Raw genomic sequence first — 16,903 nt, 5'->3', positions numbered from 1 at the left:
TTGAGCTTGCGACCAGGACGAGATAGTAGCACGTTGAACTAGTCGTGCTTGCTTGTGGATATGGATCCAACCCCCTAGGGTCACCCTCTCATGTTTCTCTCTTGATGGTGTACATGCGATTATTGAGGAAAACTAATCAGTTGTTTGGTTCGGATATGGAAAGGTTGAGGAAAACTGGCTAGTGTTTTGTTTCGATTTTGCATTCATCTTTACTTGTAATTTCCTTGATTATTTAGCTGATTGAACTGCATACCATGTCTATATGCCGAATATTGACGGAGTAGAGTATTTGAGAAACTTTGCACATACACACACATATGTTCCTTCTTGTGCTTCATGACTTGATTCTATTGTTGTTCTGTACTTGTTTAAAAAATGAAACATCACAGGTGATAGCTAGCATCATTTAATAATTTGTTCTTCTTTTACCTCGCTGTGGTTAGTTATGATACTTATTGAGTACATTGGGTTGTTGTGCTCATACTATACTCTGCACTTAATTGTGCAGATCCAGGTGTAGGGACCAGTAATCAGCAGTAGGCTTGCTTGTTGACTATCTGTGAGAGGCGAGGTAGAGTGGCATCCTTGGTCTCAGTTTGACTTGTCTTTTCCTTACATACTGTTGTTAAAGTTCAGAGAGTGTTGTTATTATTCAGTTTTAGACTTATATCCAGTTATAGAGCTCATGACTCCGTATTTTCCAGTTTATGGGGATTTACTTTTATATTAGCAGTATTTGTTGTATCGAGTTTTCAATTAGGATATTTTTATAGGTTCCGTTGTTATGTTTTCCTTTATTATCAGGTTTTGGCTTGCCTGGCCGGTGTGTTAGGCGCCATCATGATGGGTTTGGATTTTGGGTCATGACAGAAGGTTTGTTCGGATAAAGACCAAAGACCTTATTCCCTCTGAATTCCTACCGTTCCTTGAGAAGTGGAACTCAAAACATAAGCCCGTTTCCTTTTAATTTACTACTCCTTTGAATCTATCCCTCTTTTCCCAATACTCATTTTTTTTATATGCAGTTGTCGCCCGAGTCCTCAATGTAGTCGCTCGCTTTAGGGAGTGCGTCGAGGGCATATGCAAACAACTGACATATGCCGAGCGCGAGTGGCGTAATCTTTTCAAAGAAAAATGGGAGGCTTGTTCCCATGGTGAGTGTCCTTCTTTTCCCAGTTGAATTTCTCTCTAAGTCATTTTCATTTTATCGCCATTCTGACTAAATCCTTTCCTTTCACAAGTTTTCCTAACACCACCGAACATCGGGCAATCACCGAGGTTGCGGCCTCATCTCCTCTGAAAAACCCTCCACTTCGTTACAACCTACTGTCGAGGCTACTGCAAGGAAGGAGGAGAAAACAAGAAAGAAGAAAAGGTCCCCTGACTCCTCGGATGCTCCCGGCGAGGCCAAGAAGAAGAGGATTGTAGTCAGGATCAGGAAGAGTAACAAGAAAAGTACTCATGCCAGGGTCTTAGAACCTGAATCTCTCTATCGTCTCAGGGATTACCCCGAGGATGATGACATGGAGTTCGTCTGTCACGAGCCGATTATTGCCGTACAAGAGCTAGCAGCCCTGAAGGGGGGGCGACCGTAAGGCTGAATCCTCCTCAACTCGGGACCCGACGAGGAAAATATGGCCAATGTTTCTTAAGAAGCTACTCCGGTTTCGAAAGAGGCCATCGACATCATTTATGTCTCGGAGTCACCGTCTCACATGGAGCTTCTTTTAGGTGAGGCTTGGGCCGTTACAAAAAACTCGATCGAGGCGTCACGGGCCGAGGACGAGGCCCTCAATTTATTTTTCGAGGACATTGATGTCGACATGCTGGAAGATTATTCCGATTTTGGCCACCTAGAGATCCCGAAAAAGGATGCACTGCCGTGGCCAGGTGGGCTGAGTTTGAGCCCAAACCTCGAGAAGTGGTACCCTACCCGAGTGTGGACCCTGACCGAAAGAAAAAGGTCATGTTCATAGTGTCGGCGGATACTTGGATGTTATCCGGGCCGTTCTGTGTGGCCAGCTACCTTCGTTCCTTGGTAACCGAAGAGGACCAAGTGAAGATGAACGAGGTGGACGCCCCGAGCCTCTTCAACGAGGCACAACAGGCGTTGAATAGGGTATACTTTCTGCCCCTCATATATTTTAAAAAGTTCATTTTGCCTTAGCGTGTTTTAACGAATTTTCTTCTTTTATGCCTCAGGCCTCGGTGCTTCATCACGATAGCTTCTACTGGTGTCGAATGGAGGTGAGACACCTCGAGTTCGAGCTCAAGGAGCAGGTCCGAAAAAAGGACATGCACAAAGCTCTTTGTGAGCAAAAAGATGAAGTCCTCAGGGACCATTCCGTCCTTCAAGCAGAGCTGGAAAAGGCTCAAAAGGAGGCCTCGAAGGTGAAACAGAAACACGCCCTTCTGGTTGAAATGGTAAAAGTGTTTGAGATCAATTACGAGAGGTTAACTGCTAATGCTAACGCCACAACCTCACAAGTCCAAGAGAAGATAAACCTGATGGACTAGCTTAGGGCCGAGATGGACGAGGTCAAAGCCTCAACTAAGGAATTGAGGAGAAAAATGGATTTCTTGGCCTCGGAGTGGGATGCCACCAAAGAGGATTTGGCATCAGCCAAAGTACAGCTCCGTATGATGAAGGAAAAAGCCGACAAATGGTCTCGACTAAATGATGAACTCCGGGCACAACTTGACTCGACCGTTACAGAATAAGATGCTCTCGACCAAGAATACACCGCTGAAGTCCATATTGGAGGCTGCTTCGAACGAGGCCTCTGAAGTTCAGGACATGTTCGCCCAGTACAAGAACGATGTAGAGGTAGCCGAGGCCCGTGTAATAATGAAAGCCGAGTATTTGATGGCGCCTTTGTAAATATCTTTTGGTGTGTGTGTGTGTGTGTGTGTGTGTGTGTATATACATATATACACACACACACACATTGTGTCCTTTACATTTTAGTATTCGCTAATGTTCGAGACTTATAACCTATGCTTTGATCTTCAAAATATGCCATCGATGCCATAGTATAGAATTTGACATCGCTTAGACTGTTCGTTCCCCCAAAGCCCAGATGAGGTCTGGGTTAAGTGACAATTCCGAGTTGCTTTGACTTCGAAGGGCCCGATAAAAAAACAAAGTCTTTGTTAGAATATTTGAACGTTTTAATCAGACACAATTATTCTTTGTCGAAGGTGGCTCTTTTTATGGCTGTAATTCAAGACCGAGTGACTTGAACGGTTCTAAAGTAATCTTTCATAGATTAAAAAATGTGTACAGACCTTACTTCTTATTTACGGACTCAGACGTCTCTTATCCATTTAGATTGGCTGTAGCCTTTCGTGTTTGGGCCCTGCCTAGGAGGCTCGACGCCTCCAAGATTAAGTGAGCCAAATTTCCCGATCTTATTATCGGGCAGAACACCCCGGTTCGGGGAGGCCCATAGGCTTAAGGGTTTTGAATCTAATATTCATTCTATGTAATTTAAAATTAATATTGTTTGTGGAAATGTGAATCGATGAAACATAGAAGGCAAATTTTTTTTATTACTTTGAATGTCGTGTATATAATCGATGGTACAAAAGCTATCTACCATGGCGAGAATGACCTATGTGGGCACGGTTCGTTTGACCGTTAACCCTTAAAATTAATCCTAATATTCAAGCCTTGGATTTCAATATCGAATAAGAATGCCTTCTAAATTTTCAAACTCAGGACTTCGGTTCTTGACTTAGGGTGTGATGGCCCCCTAGTATTCGAGATTGAATTTTGAGGGCTCGAATACTATTGATCTAATACGGTCGATCTGTATTCCCCAATCTAAGACCAGTCTTCAAAAATAGGGTAGCACGCATTATTGTTTTCTCGTTAAAAACCTTGGTGTAACACTCACTTTGAAAAAAAACGGTCCAAGGAAAAAATAGAGCAATACGTGCTTTCAGACCTAATCCTTAGATTTGACTTTGACTGAGTACCTGCACGGGTTAGTTTAAAGCGTAATAAACCATAAAGAAGATTGTGTTCGTACCTTAGGAGTAGTACCTCTTTAATTGTTCCACATTCCAATTTTTGGGTAGTTGTACTCCATTTTTGGACTCGAGCTGGTATGAGCCTTTTCCGGTTATACCGGTGACTCTGTACGGTCCTGCCCAATTCAGACCTAGTTTCCCGTCATTCGGGTTCTTGGTATCAATGTAACTTTCCTCAGTACCAAGTCCCCGACTTGGAAGTGTCGACTTCGGTTGTAGTATCTCCCCATTCGTTGCTTTTGGGCCGCTAACAAGACTGGGGTATCTTATCGCCTTTCGTTTGCTAAATTTAAGCTCGTGGCCATGGCCTCGTCCTTTGACGTCTCCGTAGCATATTGGAACCTTAGGCTCACTTCTCCTACCTCTAACGGAATCAGAGCTTCTACGCTGTTGACTAGAGAGAATGGTGTTTCACCGGTACTCGACTTCGAAGTTGTTCGATATGCCCATAGGACCTCAGGCAAAACTTCTTTCCATTTTTGTTTTGAGTCGGTCAATCTCTTCTTCAGGTTCTGCAATATAGTTTTGTTTTTTGACTCCGCTTGAGCATTCCCACTGGGGTGATAATGTGTTGATAAAATCTTCTTGATTTTGTGATCATAAAAAAACTTATTAGTCTTGCCGTCGATGAACTGTCTCTCGTTGTCACACGTGATCTCGGCCGGTAATGCGAACCGGCATATTATATGATCCTCGATAAAGTCGATGACCTCCTTTTCCCTAACTTTCTCGAATTTCTGTGCTTCGACCCACTTGGAGAAGTAAACGATCATAAGTAAGATGTACTGGGCTTTGCCGGATGCCTATGGTAAGGGACCGACGACGTCCATTCCCCATTTCATGAACGGCCAAGGGGAAAGGACCAGGTGAAGCATCTCCCCCAGCTTTTAGATCATCGGGGCGTGCCTCTGACATTCTTTACACTTTTAAACAAATTCTTTTGCATCGTTTTCCATCTCGTTCCAGTAATAACCAACTCTAATCAATTTTTGAATCAAGGATTTTGCTCCCAAATGGTTTCCACAAGTACCCTCGTGGACTTCCCTCATTACTTAATAGTTCTCCCTAGGACCCAAGCACCTTGCTAAAAGTCTAAAGAACGGCCTTCGATATAGTTTTCCTCTAACTAAGCTAAACCCGGCAGCAGTAGGGCCCTTCATTCTTTTGGATCTGGCGGCAATTTCCCTTTGTGAAGATAGTCTATGTATTTGTTTCTCCAATCCCAAGTCAAGCTTGTTGAGTTTACTTCTATGTGACCTTCTTCTATTACCGAATTCATTAATCACATCACTGCTCCGGAATTGAATTCATCGGAGTCGACTGACGACCCTAGATTAGCCAACGCATCGGCCTCGTTATTTTTATCTCGGGGTACATGCTGTAGTGTCCTCCTTGATGTGATGCAATGTCACTTGCAACTTATCCAAGTATCTCCGCATCCGGTCTTCTTTTACTTCAAATGTCCCGTTGACTTGGTTAATAACAAGGAGGAGTCGCACTTGGCTTTGATCACCTCAGCCCCCAGGCTCTTAGCCAGTTCAGACCTACAATGATAGCCTCATATTCGACTTTGTAGTTAGTCAATTTCACAGTTCTAATATATTTCCTTATTACGTTACCCATAGGTGGTTTTAATATGATTCCCAACCCGGACCCTTTTGCATTAGAAGCATTGTCTATGAATAGGGTCCAAACCCCCGATCTAGTCCCCAAGCCTAGCAATAATTCTTTCTCGACCTCGGGGATCAAGACCGGCTTAAAGTCGGCCACGAAGTCTGCCAAAATCTGAGACTTTATGGCATTTCGGGGTTTGTACTCAATATCGTACCTGCTAACATCTACGGCCTATTTAGCCAGTCGACCTGAGAGCTTGGGTTTATGCATAACATTCCTTAGAGGAAACAAGGTCATGACACATATGGGGTGACATTGAAAGTAAAATTTTAGTTTCCTAGATGCGCTTAATAAGGCGAGCACTAATTTCTCTAAGTGCGGATACCTTGTTTCAGCATCGCCTAGGTTTCTACTAACATAATAGATAGGAAACTGCGTGCCTTCTTCTTCCCGAACCAGGACACCACTTGCCACTACCTCGGAGACTGCCAAGTAGAGGTATAACTGCTCGTTAGCCTTCGAGGTGTGCAGCAAAGGAGGGTTTGATAGGTATCGTTTGAGTTCTTCTACATCTTGTTGAAATTCTGGGGTCCAAGAGCAGTCGTTCTTCTTCTTTAGTAATGAGAAAAATTGGTGGCTTTTGTCCAATGACCTTGAAATAAACCGGCCCAATACCGCTCTCTGCCCGATACGTCTTTGTACCACCTTGATGTTGTCAACTACGGTGATATCTTCTATGGATTTTATCTTGTCCGGATTGATCTCTATTCCCTGGTTAGACACCATAAAACCGAGGAACTTGGCCTAGCCGACTCCGAAGGCACATTTCTCCGGGTTTAGCTTCATGTTGTATTTTCTCAGTATGTCGAAGGTTTATGCAAATGCTTCAAACGGTCCTCTGATCGTAGGGACTTAAGTAACATATCGTCAATATAAACCTCCTTTTATTTTCCTATTTCTTCCTCGAACATTCGCTTAACTAGGCGTTGATACGTGGCACCGGCATTTTTTTAATCCAAACGGCGTTAAGTTATAACAATAGGTGCCGAATTTAGTTATAAAAGAAGTCTTGTCTTGGTCACCCGAGTCCATCCGTATTTGGTATTAGCCGGAGTAGGCATCGAGAAAACTGAGCATCTCGTGCTCGGCCGTTGCATCGATCATTCGGTCAATGTTAGACAAAGGAAACAAATCCTTTGGGCATGCCTTGTTCAAATCCTTATAATTTACACACATTCTAAGTTTGCTTCCTTTTTTAGGTACGACCACTACGTTAGCTAGCCAATCCGGGTATTTTACTTCCCGAATGGAACCTATTTTCAAGAGCTTAGATACCTCACCTTTGATGAATGTATGTTTAATTTCGGACTGTAGCCTCCTCTTCTGTTTGATCGGGTGGAATTTTGGATCCAAGCTTAATTTGTGAGTTATCACATCTGGAGGGATCCTTGTCATATCTAAGTGGGACTAGGCAAAACAATCGGCATTATCTTTAAGGAAATAAAAAAGTTTTTTTCCTAAGCTCGGGGGTTATCCCCGTGCCTAGGTATACCTTTTTGTCCGTTAGATGTTCGATCAGTATGACCTGCTCCAATTCCTCGATCGTCGATTTGGTGGCATCGGTATCATCGGGTGCTACGAAGGATCTCAGGACCCCGAATCATCTTTCTCATTCGTTGAGTGCTCCCCCTATTTCTCTGGCCCGATCAGGGTCGGGACCGGTGATTGCTATTTGGTGCCTTTCTCTTTAACCGGTCCCTCACCTCTTGATGTTGTGATTGCGAGCACCGAGGCCACCTCACCGATAGCAAACATCTCCTTTGCAGCTGGTTATTCCCTGTAGACCATTCTGATTCTGCCTGGGGTTAACGTTAACGCCTGATGCAGGGTCGAAGACACTACTCTCATGTTGTGGACCCATAGCCTCCCGAACAAGGCATTGTATCTTATATCCCCCTCGATTAGATAAAAATTTGCTTCCTTGGTGATCCTAATAGTGTTTACCGGTAGGGTTATTTCACCCTTCATTGTCTCGCATGCCATGTTGAACCCGTTCAATACTCGTACTGCCAGTACGATTTGGTCCAATAACCCCAGTTGTTCCACGACTCTCCATCGGATGATGTTGGCCAAGCTAACTAGATCAATTAACACATGCTTAACTCGAGATTATTAACGAGTACGGATATTACCAACACATCATTGTGATGTTGAATGATGCCCTCGGCGTCCTCGTCGCTGAACGAGATGGACCCCTCTGGAACGTAGTCCTGAGTGCATTTTTCCCTTGTGATAGAAACTTTGGTGTGCTTTATCATTGGCCCTTGTATTACATATACTCCCCCAATGATCATGTTGATCACGTTTTGAGGTTCTTCGTGCTCAATTTCTTTGTTGGCATCTCTATTTCTGTAAATGATTTTTCGCTCGCTCACTTAGGAATTCTCGAAGATGCCCATTGTTGAATAGACGAGCCACTTCTTCCCTTAGCTGTAGACAATCATCGGTCCTATGACCATGAGTACTGTGGTATTTACATATCAAGTTTGATCCTTTTGTGCGAGAACGAACTGGAGTGGCCTTGGCCATTTGGTCTCCTTGATACGACCGATGGCCGACACTATACTCTCTGCATCAACGTTGACGTTATATTTTGATAGTCTCAGGGCTTCTCTGCCCCCAAGTGATTTTTCGAAACCATTCTTACTCATCAAACCTCAGTTGCTAGGACCTTGGTCGCTTCTTCTATCGTTCCTGGTCGGGTGGCGACCGGTTCTGTTTCCCCTTCTATCCGAGCTGTATGGCTGATACTGATTCTCGGGTCGGCCTTGGCTCCTGATCCATTATTTATTTAGACATGGCGTTCGCTCTATTGGGGTAAATAGACCTCGAGGGGCCCCCAGTTATTCATCATCGACTTTGTCTTTAACTAGTACATGTTATGAACATCGGCCCAAGTACTGCCTGGTAATCTACCAAGTTTTAATTCAATTGTTGAGAAGCAACGAAACTTCGAGGGTTGACCCCTAGAGTAAATGCCTGAACGGCCCAATCATCTGCAATCGGGGGAAAGTCCATCTGTTCCATCTGGAACCTCGACATGAACTCCCTAAGCATCTCGTTGTCCCTTTGCTTGACTTTGAAGAGGTTCGATTTTCTTGTCTCGACCTTGATAGCGCCGGCAAGGCTTTAACGAATGCATCTCCAAGCATAACAATCAAATCAATAGAATTTGGAGTTAAGTCATTGTACCATATCATCGCTCCCTTGGATAAGGTTTGTCCAAAAAATTTCAGCAACACTGACTCGATCTCATCATCATTGAGGTCATTGCCTTTTATTGTGTATGTGTAGGAGATTACATGCTCATTTGGATATGTGGTCCCGTTATACTTGGGAATATCGGGAATTCGAAAGCTCTTCAAAATTGGCTTCGGTGCTGCACTCGGGGGAAAGGGTTTCTGAATGAACTTTTTGGAATCCGGTCCTTTCAATATTGGAGGAGCTCCCGGGATCAGATCGACCCTCAAGTTGTAAGTTTCTACTTTTTTGTCATTTTTCCCAATCTTCATTTCACCTTACTCCGCCCATTTTTTTAGTGCCTCAAGCATTTTCATTACCTCGAAGGTATCTCCGGGTCTGAAACCATCTTGTTCTGTGACAATCCGTTCGTTTCTCCGAGCATCTTCCCCAACCAGCTTGGGTTCGGCCGTGTTTTATGCGTGATTTTGACTCTGCAGCTGTGCTATTGCCACTTGTTGAGTTTGTAATATTTTGCAAGCTAACTCCATCATCTCCCCCTTCGGGTGCTTCTCAAGCCGATGGTCGGGGTGCCCCGCGAGTGTTATTTTCAGGATCGGTTGGTTGGTTGACGTTGATGGCAACCTGTGAATTGACGTTGATTGGGTCAGTGATTGGAACGCCATTAGGGTCAATAGGGGGCACGCTATTGCTTGGTACTAAGTTGTTATTTTCACCGTGGTGGCCTGACTCGGCGTCAACGTTAAAATGAGCAAATTGAATTTGACATTTTGAATAGACCTGAAATCAAACTTCAAAGAGCAAGCGTAAAATAAGGTGTGTTATAGAGATTCGTATTAAATCACCACTATTATCCTTAGCCCCACGGTGGACGCCAAACTGTTTACCATTAAAATGAGTAATAATTTAATTTGCACGTGGTTTAAAGGATGCGCAATTTAATTTAACACGAATAATCTGTAAATGAAAAATAATTAAATTAAAGGAAAACAAAACGATCAAACCAAACGTGATAGACAATAAAGCCTACTTTAGGATGAACACTGAAAATTGGCTCCGGTCAAGCCCTCGAGACGGGCTCGGTTGCAACTGAATAAACATGCAACTGAAGAACACTTTGAACAGTAGCTAGAGAACAAAAATAAATTTTATTGCATTGATATGCGTGCAAACAGTATGTGAAAAATGAACATGTTCTTTCCTTTATATAGTAGGAGAGTTTCAATCCTAATACAAGTCTAACAACAACAACTACAACAACATACCCAGTATTATCCCACACAGTGTGGCCTAGCACAAGTCTAAATAAGGTAAAAATCATTCCCTTCTAATAAATCATGATACGCAGCTCATATCGCGCGAGATTTGTGCCATAATATCCGGCTGAGGGCGGATATCTCGGCCCTCCATTTGTCCTTTCAAACCATCTTTCCTTTAACCTCGATTCTTTGTTTTGCTGGAGCTCGATTCCTTTCATGCTCGGCCATGTCCGAATCCCGGTGTGTAATTCGTCCCCGGGCTCTGATCTGGGGAACTCTCGGCTCTACACGAGCTTGCAAATAAACCACGTCTTCCCTTTGTTCATCTAAAAATCGGAGATATCTTTATTTCCGATTTTACCCGTACACAATTCTAAAAGTAGTTTCGATATGTTTGCAGTTTTTCGTACGTTTATGTGTCAATTTATTTTTTCTTTCCTTTCATCGTAGTTATAATTTTTATCAATAGCTTTGGCTTCTGTGTCATATTTTAATTACAAGATGGAAGGACAAGTTGCTTATTCAATAAAACATGTGGCTTTTTTATGGAAAGACAAGTTGCTTATTTTAATAATCCTTTCTCGAAACAATTGATTCACGTGACACAAAAAGTAAGACTTATCAGGTATCTTCACCCGAGCCTCCTATGACTATATATATTAAGTATAAAACTGCAGATCAAATTAGTGGGTTTTAGGTAGCTAGATCAAATAATTTTTTAAAGACTCTCCAAAGATTGGTCCCTTTAGTGTCCCATCTGATCATAATTCTCAAGGGAAGAGAATGGGAAGAGCACCATGTTGTTCTAAAGTGGGAATGAGAAAAGGTGCATGGACTGCAGAAGAAGACATGCTGCTCACTAATTACATTCAGCTAAATGGTGAAGGAAACTGGAGATCTTTGCCTATGAATGCTGGTAATACATCATTTTCTATATCTTCCACAAAAACACAACTTTCTTATTTCAAAAAATTTTCATCACTTGATAATCGTTGGCTTGAATGTTTTTAATGTATCAATTTTATCATCCTTGTGCTCATGTATAATAAGTTTTTCGATATCCAGGCCTGCTTAGATGTGGTAAGAGTTGCAGATTAAGATGGGTGAACTATCTTCGACCAGGTATGGTTGCAGTGTGATCATATTATCTAATAGTTTAAATTGTTCGATAGAACACACTTTTAATTACACTTAATATTTTGTCTCAACACACCCATTACAATTTACATGCATGTGTATCTGATTTTTTTTTTTCATGAGCCAAACATGTAAAATGCATCTACTGTTTTTTTTAATCTTTTTGAGTGGCAATGGGATTATATTTGAATGCAGGATTTCTTGTTTACTCTAATGTCATATTAAAGTGTGTGCCCATTTGAATAAAAAAAACTTCAACTGTGAGAGAGGAAATAATTTCAAACATTTCATTACTTAATACTAATATTATATAGTATGTATCAAACAGGCACTAAGAGAGGAAATTTCAGTCCAGATGAGGATGATCTTATAATCCGACTTCATTCACTCCTTGGTGGTCGATGGTCTCTAATTGCTGGAAGATTGCAAGGTAGAACTGATAACGAGATAAAGAATCATTGGAATACCAATCTCTTGAAGAAACTCAAAGCAGCAGGAATACAACCAAAACCTCAAAAGTTAACTGCAAAACGTACTAAAGATAAACGAAGACGGGCAAGAAAGGCAAAAAAGCCCGAGGGAGAGATGGAAAAAGATGAAGCAGTTAAGAAGATCCAAAGTAATATTATTACCATGTTGAGTTCTGAGGAAGTTGACAATAATAAGGAAGAAGAAAAAATACAAGAGCCATTTATTCCAAGTTCGTTGTCATCGTCCGTTCAGGTTGAAGAAAAAGAGAATGAAATTTATGAGAAAATTCAGTTGTTTGATGAATTGCTAAATGGATGTGATTATTCAACTGAATGCTTAGAGCCAACGAGCAGCTGTAACATGCTAAAGGAGGTTTACACCGAGTATTTTCAGCTTCTTTCTGAAATTTGAGATGTTCCTCCATCAAGCAATCCAAAATATTTTTTTTATTTTTTGAAAGTTGTTGTTTCCTTTCTCCGTAGGTTTTACTAGCACGGTCACAATAGTGATCATTTATAGAATGACTTGGGAACTTTTGGAAAGTGAAATGAATTAATTAGTTTAGCTATGGTTTATTTCAACTTGCTCTTTTTTGTTATAGTTTCGTTTCTTGTTTGTGAAGTCATTTATACTGGTTATATATCATTTGATTTTACATTATTAGTGTGTATGCAGAACTAAGCATCAAGTAAAGCTTTAAATTAGAGTTACATTGTATTTGAACTATATTGAATTTTGTAAATATTCGGAGATGTATTATTGTTGCTCCCAAACGCACACGCAAGTATACGTGGTCGACAAGTAATATAGGATTGTAAGTCCAGATATCGTACCCACAGGGACTTGTGATTAACTATCAACTAAATCAAACCAAACAATTAATCTATTCAAGCGAATCCTATTTTACGAATATTTAACTAAAGATAATCTAGAGTAGTAAACTAAGAGATTAAAGAAAACAAGTTGGTGAATTATAGAGACGAATTCAATATGAGTGAATATTCTAGAGCTATGGGTTAGCTAACAATCCCGTTGAGTTTTCCACTTAAATTGTCTAATTAATTTATCTAGTTTACTGATTGACGGGGTTAATATTGCTTGTAGCCTTCTCCCGAAGTACAACTCGCCTATTCAAGCTAACTTAACGCCTATATTCATATGGAATTAGGATTAACAAGAACGCATTTATAATTCCCGTATAATAACCAAGCAAGGCGATTAGGTATATTCCTATCCTAACCGCAAATCCGCTCCCCCTAAGAGTTAAGATCTTGCTCTACTCAGTCTTATATGCAATCTAGAATTCCCTCTCCCGAGTTCAATCCTAGATTCGTAGATAGTATTCAATTGGTGATCAAGCAATCAAATAATTCGGCGCAAGATTGAATAAATAAACCAATATGATAAAATAATAAGAACAATTCAAGCTTCAAACTACAACGTTCATGTAGCACCCAAAACTCTAGAACTAATAAACTATGAAATTAAAGGAAGAGAAGAGAAGAAAACTAGTTAGAAGCCTCCTCCAATCGTGGTGTGTGTTGCTCCACGTGAATTCCCCTTCAAAGTATGTTAGATCTCTCTAAAGTGGCGTCCTCCCCTCAAAAAATATGTTTAGTCTTGCTTTTATACGTGTTGGGTAGGTCTAGGGCCGAAATAACCTTTTTCCGGGCAAAGTTGGACAAAATTCCCGTCACTGGCGCCCTGGCTAGCGCCAGGCACTCTCCACGGCGCTCCAATTTTGAGTATACTGTTTTTGGCGCCACGGGTAGGGCTGGGCGCCACCTGTGGTGCCCAAATTCGTAAGTTCTCCGATTTCGTTCGTTTTGGCTCTAATTTTTCACGTTTCGCCCCCAATTGCTCCCGGATCATTCCTACACATAAAAACACATCAAATTAACATAAATCAAAACATCTCACATCCTAAATCCACTAAACAAAAGTAAGATATGAGGCGATATACATGCGATTATATATACTTTAAGCACAACATCAACACCCCACACTTAGACTCTTGCTCGTCCTCGAGCAATGGGACTATCAAATAAACCCTCAACTACGTACAAGTCTCAATTATGGAGGAGCACTTTAACTTTTAACCACACACTATACCCTTGACTATGATCAATACCGGCACACAAGCATGAAGACACAAAAAAATTATATTCTTCCCGTTTAAGCATGCCTAAGTATAACATTTCAAATAAATCAATTCCAACAATCTATTTGTCACCACCCAACCTCAAAAACCGACTTGTAACCACTAAGCACCCTCAACTCATGCACTTACCCAACAAGAAAGATTACAACATTACCAATCGTTCATGAGATCATGTGCCCTCACCATAAACAAAAGAGTGAAAATGTACTAGTCCACACATTCAAATGTGCTTTTGAATATAAATTAAGGACATCACACAATTGAACAAAATTCGCTCACTCTTACAAAGAATTCATATGCATCCCGTGGTTGTACCATAAGCTTGCCCGTAGTGTATATATCTACTAATTTAAGCTAGCCAAGTCTAGAATCAATTTGGACTTTTAAGGTTGTAATGTAGCTAAGGGACGGGTATGATACATTTAGAAACAGTGGCTAACCCTCCTAAGCACTTTAATACACTACATTTACAATTCAAGCACAAATTTTTCTCAACCAATTCACTTGCCACAAACCATATGCACATAGCCCTTACGTTCATTCAAGCACTTCTATACTCCCACTAGCACAAATTATTAAGAATTGGAAGTGTTTTCTACATACTTTCACTATCATTTTTTTTTCTTTCAATTTTTCTTTTCCTTTCTCTCTCTCTTTTTTTTTCACACATTCCTTACATTAAGGTTCATTGGCTAGTGTCTTTTGATTTCAACTTTAATGCACCAACGGGCCCTTCTATGGTTCCACTCAAAAGCTACTCCCCAATCTCTAACCTTACTTCTTTTAGCGACTAAGTGCCTTAGGAGGTAAAGGTTCAATCAATACCAAATTAAGAACAAAATAGGGGTATGACTTGTAATGTGGGTGCCAAAGAAAAGGTCTATAGGCTCAAAGGGGCTAGCTACGAAAAAATTTTATTTTTATGTGAAAAGTACATCTCTGATCAAGCAAGAAAATGCCTACGTCATCTCCTAGATTAGCACAACTTACAATTCCGCTTCAATTAACACACGGGGCAAGTTCTAGACTACACAGGATAGCACAGAAAATCACAAATCCTCACACACACGTTGCACATGACTCAATCAAGACGGTTCTGTTCAACTCTCAAGTCGAGCAAGAACACATAATTGAGGAATTTAAGCAATATTGCACTATGTGGCATACAAGTCAAACAACTGAGAGAAAGCGTCACAAAATAGGCTATTTACTTTACTTAGGCTTCACAATTCAAACCAAATATACGGGAAAACAGAATGTATGTCATAGCCTAATGTGCCAGCATCAACCATGTCAATGAGTATCTCGGAGCAACTCAGTTCCTTCCTAAACTACTCCTAAAAAAAATAAAGTACCCGGTTCGAGCTACATCCTTGGAAAAGAACCGGTGCCCAAAGAAAAACCAAGGAATACTACCTAACTATTCTAAAAAAATCTTTTTGGTATTTTTAATCGGACATTATCCCTCAGAAAAGTGTCCAAAAGATCCATCGTCGGGAAAAGTCTGAAATTTTTTTAAATTTTTTTTTCAATTTTCATTTTTTTTATTTTTTATTTATTTTTAAACCTAGACTATGTCTACTACGAGTTCTAAAAGAAAAACTAAATTAAAAAAAAATTAGTTTTATACAATTACACTTCAGAAAGTAGTTTTCCCACCCCACACTTATATTATGCATAGTCCTCGATGCATGATCATAGAAAAAAAGATTAAAACAAGGGTGAGAAATACTCCCTGAGACCCTCTCGGGCCTAGCTAAGACATGATCCTCAATATTAAGGGTCGGGACGACCCCACACTTAAGCTCAAACATGCTCCTCAGCTTCAACTTCGGGTACTCAGACTTCCCCTACTCTGCAAAACAAAAACAACACGAAACTTGACACTATATAAAAAAATTAATAAATTAAAAAAATGAAAATACAGGCTGGGTTGCCTCCCAACAAGCGCCTTATTTATAGTCGTGGCACGACTCCATCACTTTCACCACTTTTCCTTCCACTTTGAGGATATGAACTGCGCCCCCAATTTTGCATCAATTTTTCTATCACGTTCTTGAGGCGGTGGTGTAAAAATAAAGAACCCAAGTAGTAGGTATCGCATCTTGCACTTCTTGGCCTTTAAGTGAGGAATGTCGTTTTGCCTCCTTTGTATGGCAAATTTCAGAATATAAACACTTTGTTCCTCATCCATCGACTCCTCCATATGCTCGACTGGATCAATTCCCGTGTCACCAACCAAACACAATGTTGAAAAGTGTTTAGAATGAGGTCCAATACTCCCTAACTCCAAAATTGCATTATTTTTGACATCCTCAATTTTGTACTCTTCGTCAACCTTGGCATCGTTAATAATATTTTGGTCGAATAGTTGCAATTCCTCTTTCTGCTTCACAAGCTGGCCAGTATCCACAAAAATTGGTTGTAGGGCATCAGACGCCTCAACCTTAGCATCATCCACAAGAACATGGTCTGATAATTGGTATTCTCGTCCTAGCTCCTCAATTTGGCCTAGAAGATCTTTTTCAACTTCACACAACTCATCACTAAATTGTTGGACGTTACATGCATCAACCTTTGCACTCAATTCTGCCTCTAAGTCACGAATAGCACTGCCAAATTGGTCGATTTCTTGTCTAAGATCAGTTCTTCCTTCTATCAGTTGTTCTGTCATATTTGAAAGACCATCACGAAGATACTCATGAGATTTTATTAGTTGAGCTTGTTCCTCTAGCCAAGATTGGCTCACTATATCTTCTTCTTCTAAATAATCTTTTTGTGGGAACTCTCTCTCTTCAGCCATTTCCTCCTCCTCGGCCATCATTCTCATGATTGCTTCGCTAATTCTTTGTATAGCCTTTCGATTTTCATTTTGTTGCTCGGCTACTTGCCTCATCATGTCCATAATACGAGCCACGCTTTTTATATCCTCCACTTCATTGCTCCTATCAAACTCATAAACATT

General features: G+C 40.8%; 2 protein-coding genes across 2 annotated transcripts; one reads left to right on the top strand and one right to left on the bottom strand.

Moving 5' to 3' along the window:
• Window positions 1–4,301: 4,301 nt before the first annotated feature.
• Window positions 4,302–6,435, bottom strand: LOC109211386. Its single transcript, XM_019374921.1, has 3 exons — window positions 6,035–6,435; window positions 5,731–5,863; window positions 4,302–4,787 (listed from the first exon to the last, which is right to left on the bottom strand). Exons 1-3 carry the CDS (start codon window positions 6,433–6,435, stop codon window positions 4,302–4,304), a joined length of 1,020 nt encoding a protein of 339 aa, XP_019230466.1.
• A 4,428-nt stretch (window positions 6,436–10,863) lies between these two features.
• Window positions 10,864–12,377, top strand: LOC109211387 (transcription repressor MYB6-like). The gene is made up of 3 exons (XM_019374922.1): window positions 10,864–11,085; window positions 11,235–11,291; window positions 11,635–12,377. Exons 1-3 carry the CDS (start codon window positions 10,953–10,955, stop codon window positions 12,186–12,188), a joined length of 744 nt encoding a protein of 247 aa, XP_019230467.1. The 5' UTR covers window positions 10,864–10,952; the 3' UTR covers window positions 12,189–12,377.
• Window positions 12,378–16,903: the final 4,526 nt, after the last annotated feature.

The sequence above is a fragment of the Nicotiana attenuata genome, unplaced genomic scaffold (genome assembly GCF_001879085.1).
Source record: "Nicotiana attenuata strain UT unplaced genomic scaffold, NIATTr2, whole genome shotgun sequence".
NCBI lineage: Eukaryota > Viridiplantae > Streptophyta > Magnoliopsida > Solanales > Solanaceae > Nicotiana > Nicotiana attenuata.
The sequence above is the reverse complement of the archived record's forward strand: the minus strand, read 5'-3'. Positions and strand labels throughout refer to the sequence as shown.

Coding starts and splice junctions, on each gene's coding strand:
- LOC109211387 (XM_019374922.1), top strand. CDS start 10,953: ATGGGAAGAGCACCATGTTGTTCTAAAGTGGGAATGAGAAAAGGTGCA. Junction 11,086..11,234: donor ATCTTTGCCTATGAATGCTG/GTAATACATCAT, acceptor TTCGATATCCAG/GCCTGCTTAGATGTGGTAAG. Junction 11,292..11,634: donor GGTGAACTATCTTCGACCAG/GTATGGTTGCAG, acceptor TGTATCAAACAG/GCACTAAGAGAGGAAATTTC.
- LOC109211386 (XM_019374921.1), bottom strand. CDS start 6,435: ATGGTGTCTAACCAGGGAATAGAGATCAATCCGGACAAGATAAAATCC. Junction 5,864..6,034: donor CTAGGCGATGCTGAAACAAG/GTATCCGCACTT, acceptor AGATGTTAGCAG/GTACGATATTGAGTACAAAC. Junction 4,788..5,730: donor GCTTGGGGACTAGATCGGGG/GTTTGGACCCTA, acceptor TACTTCTCCAAG/TGGGTCGAAGCACAGAAATT.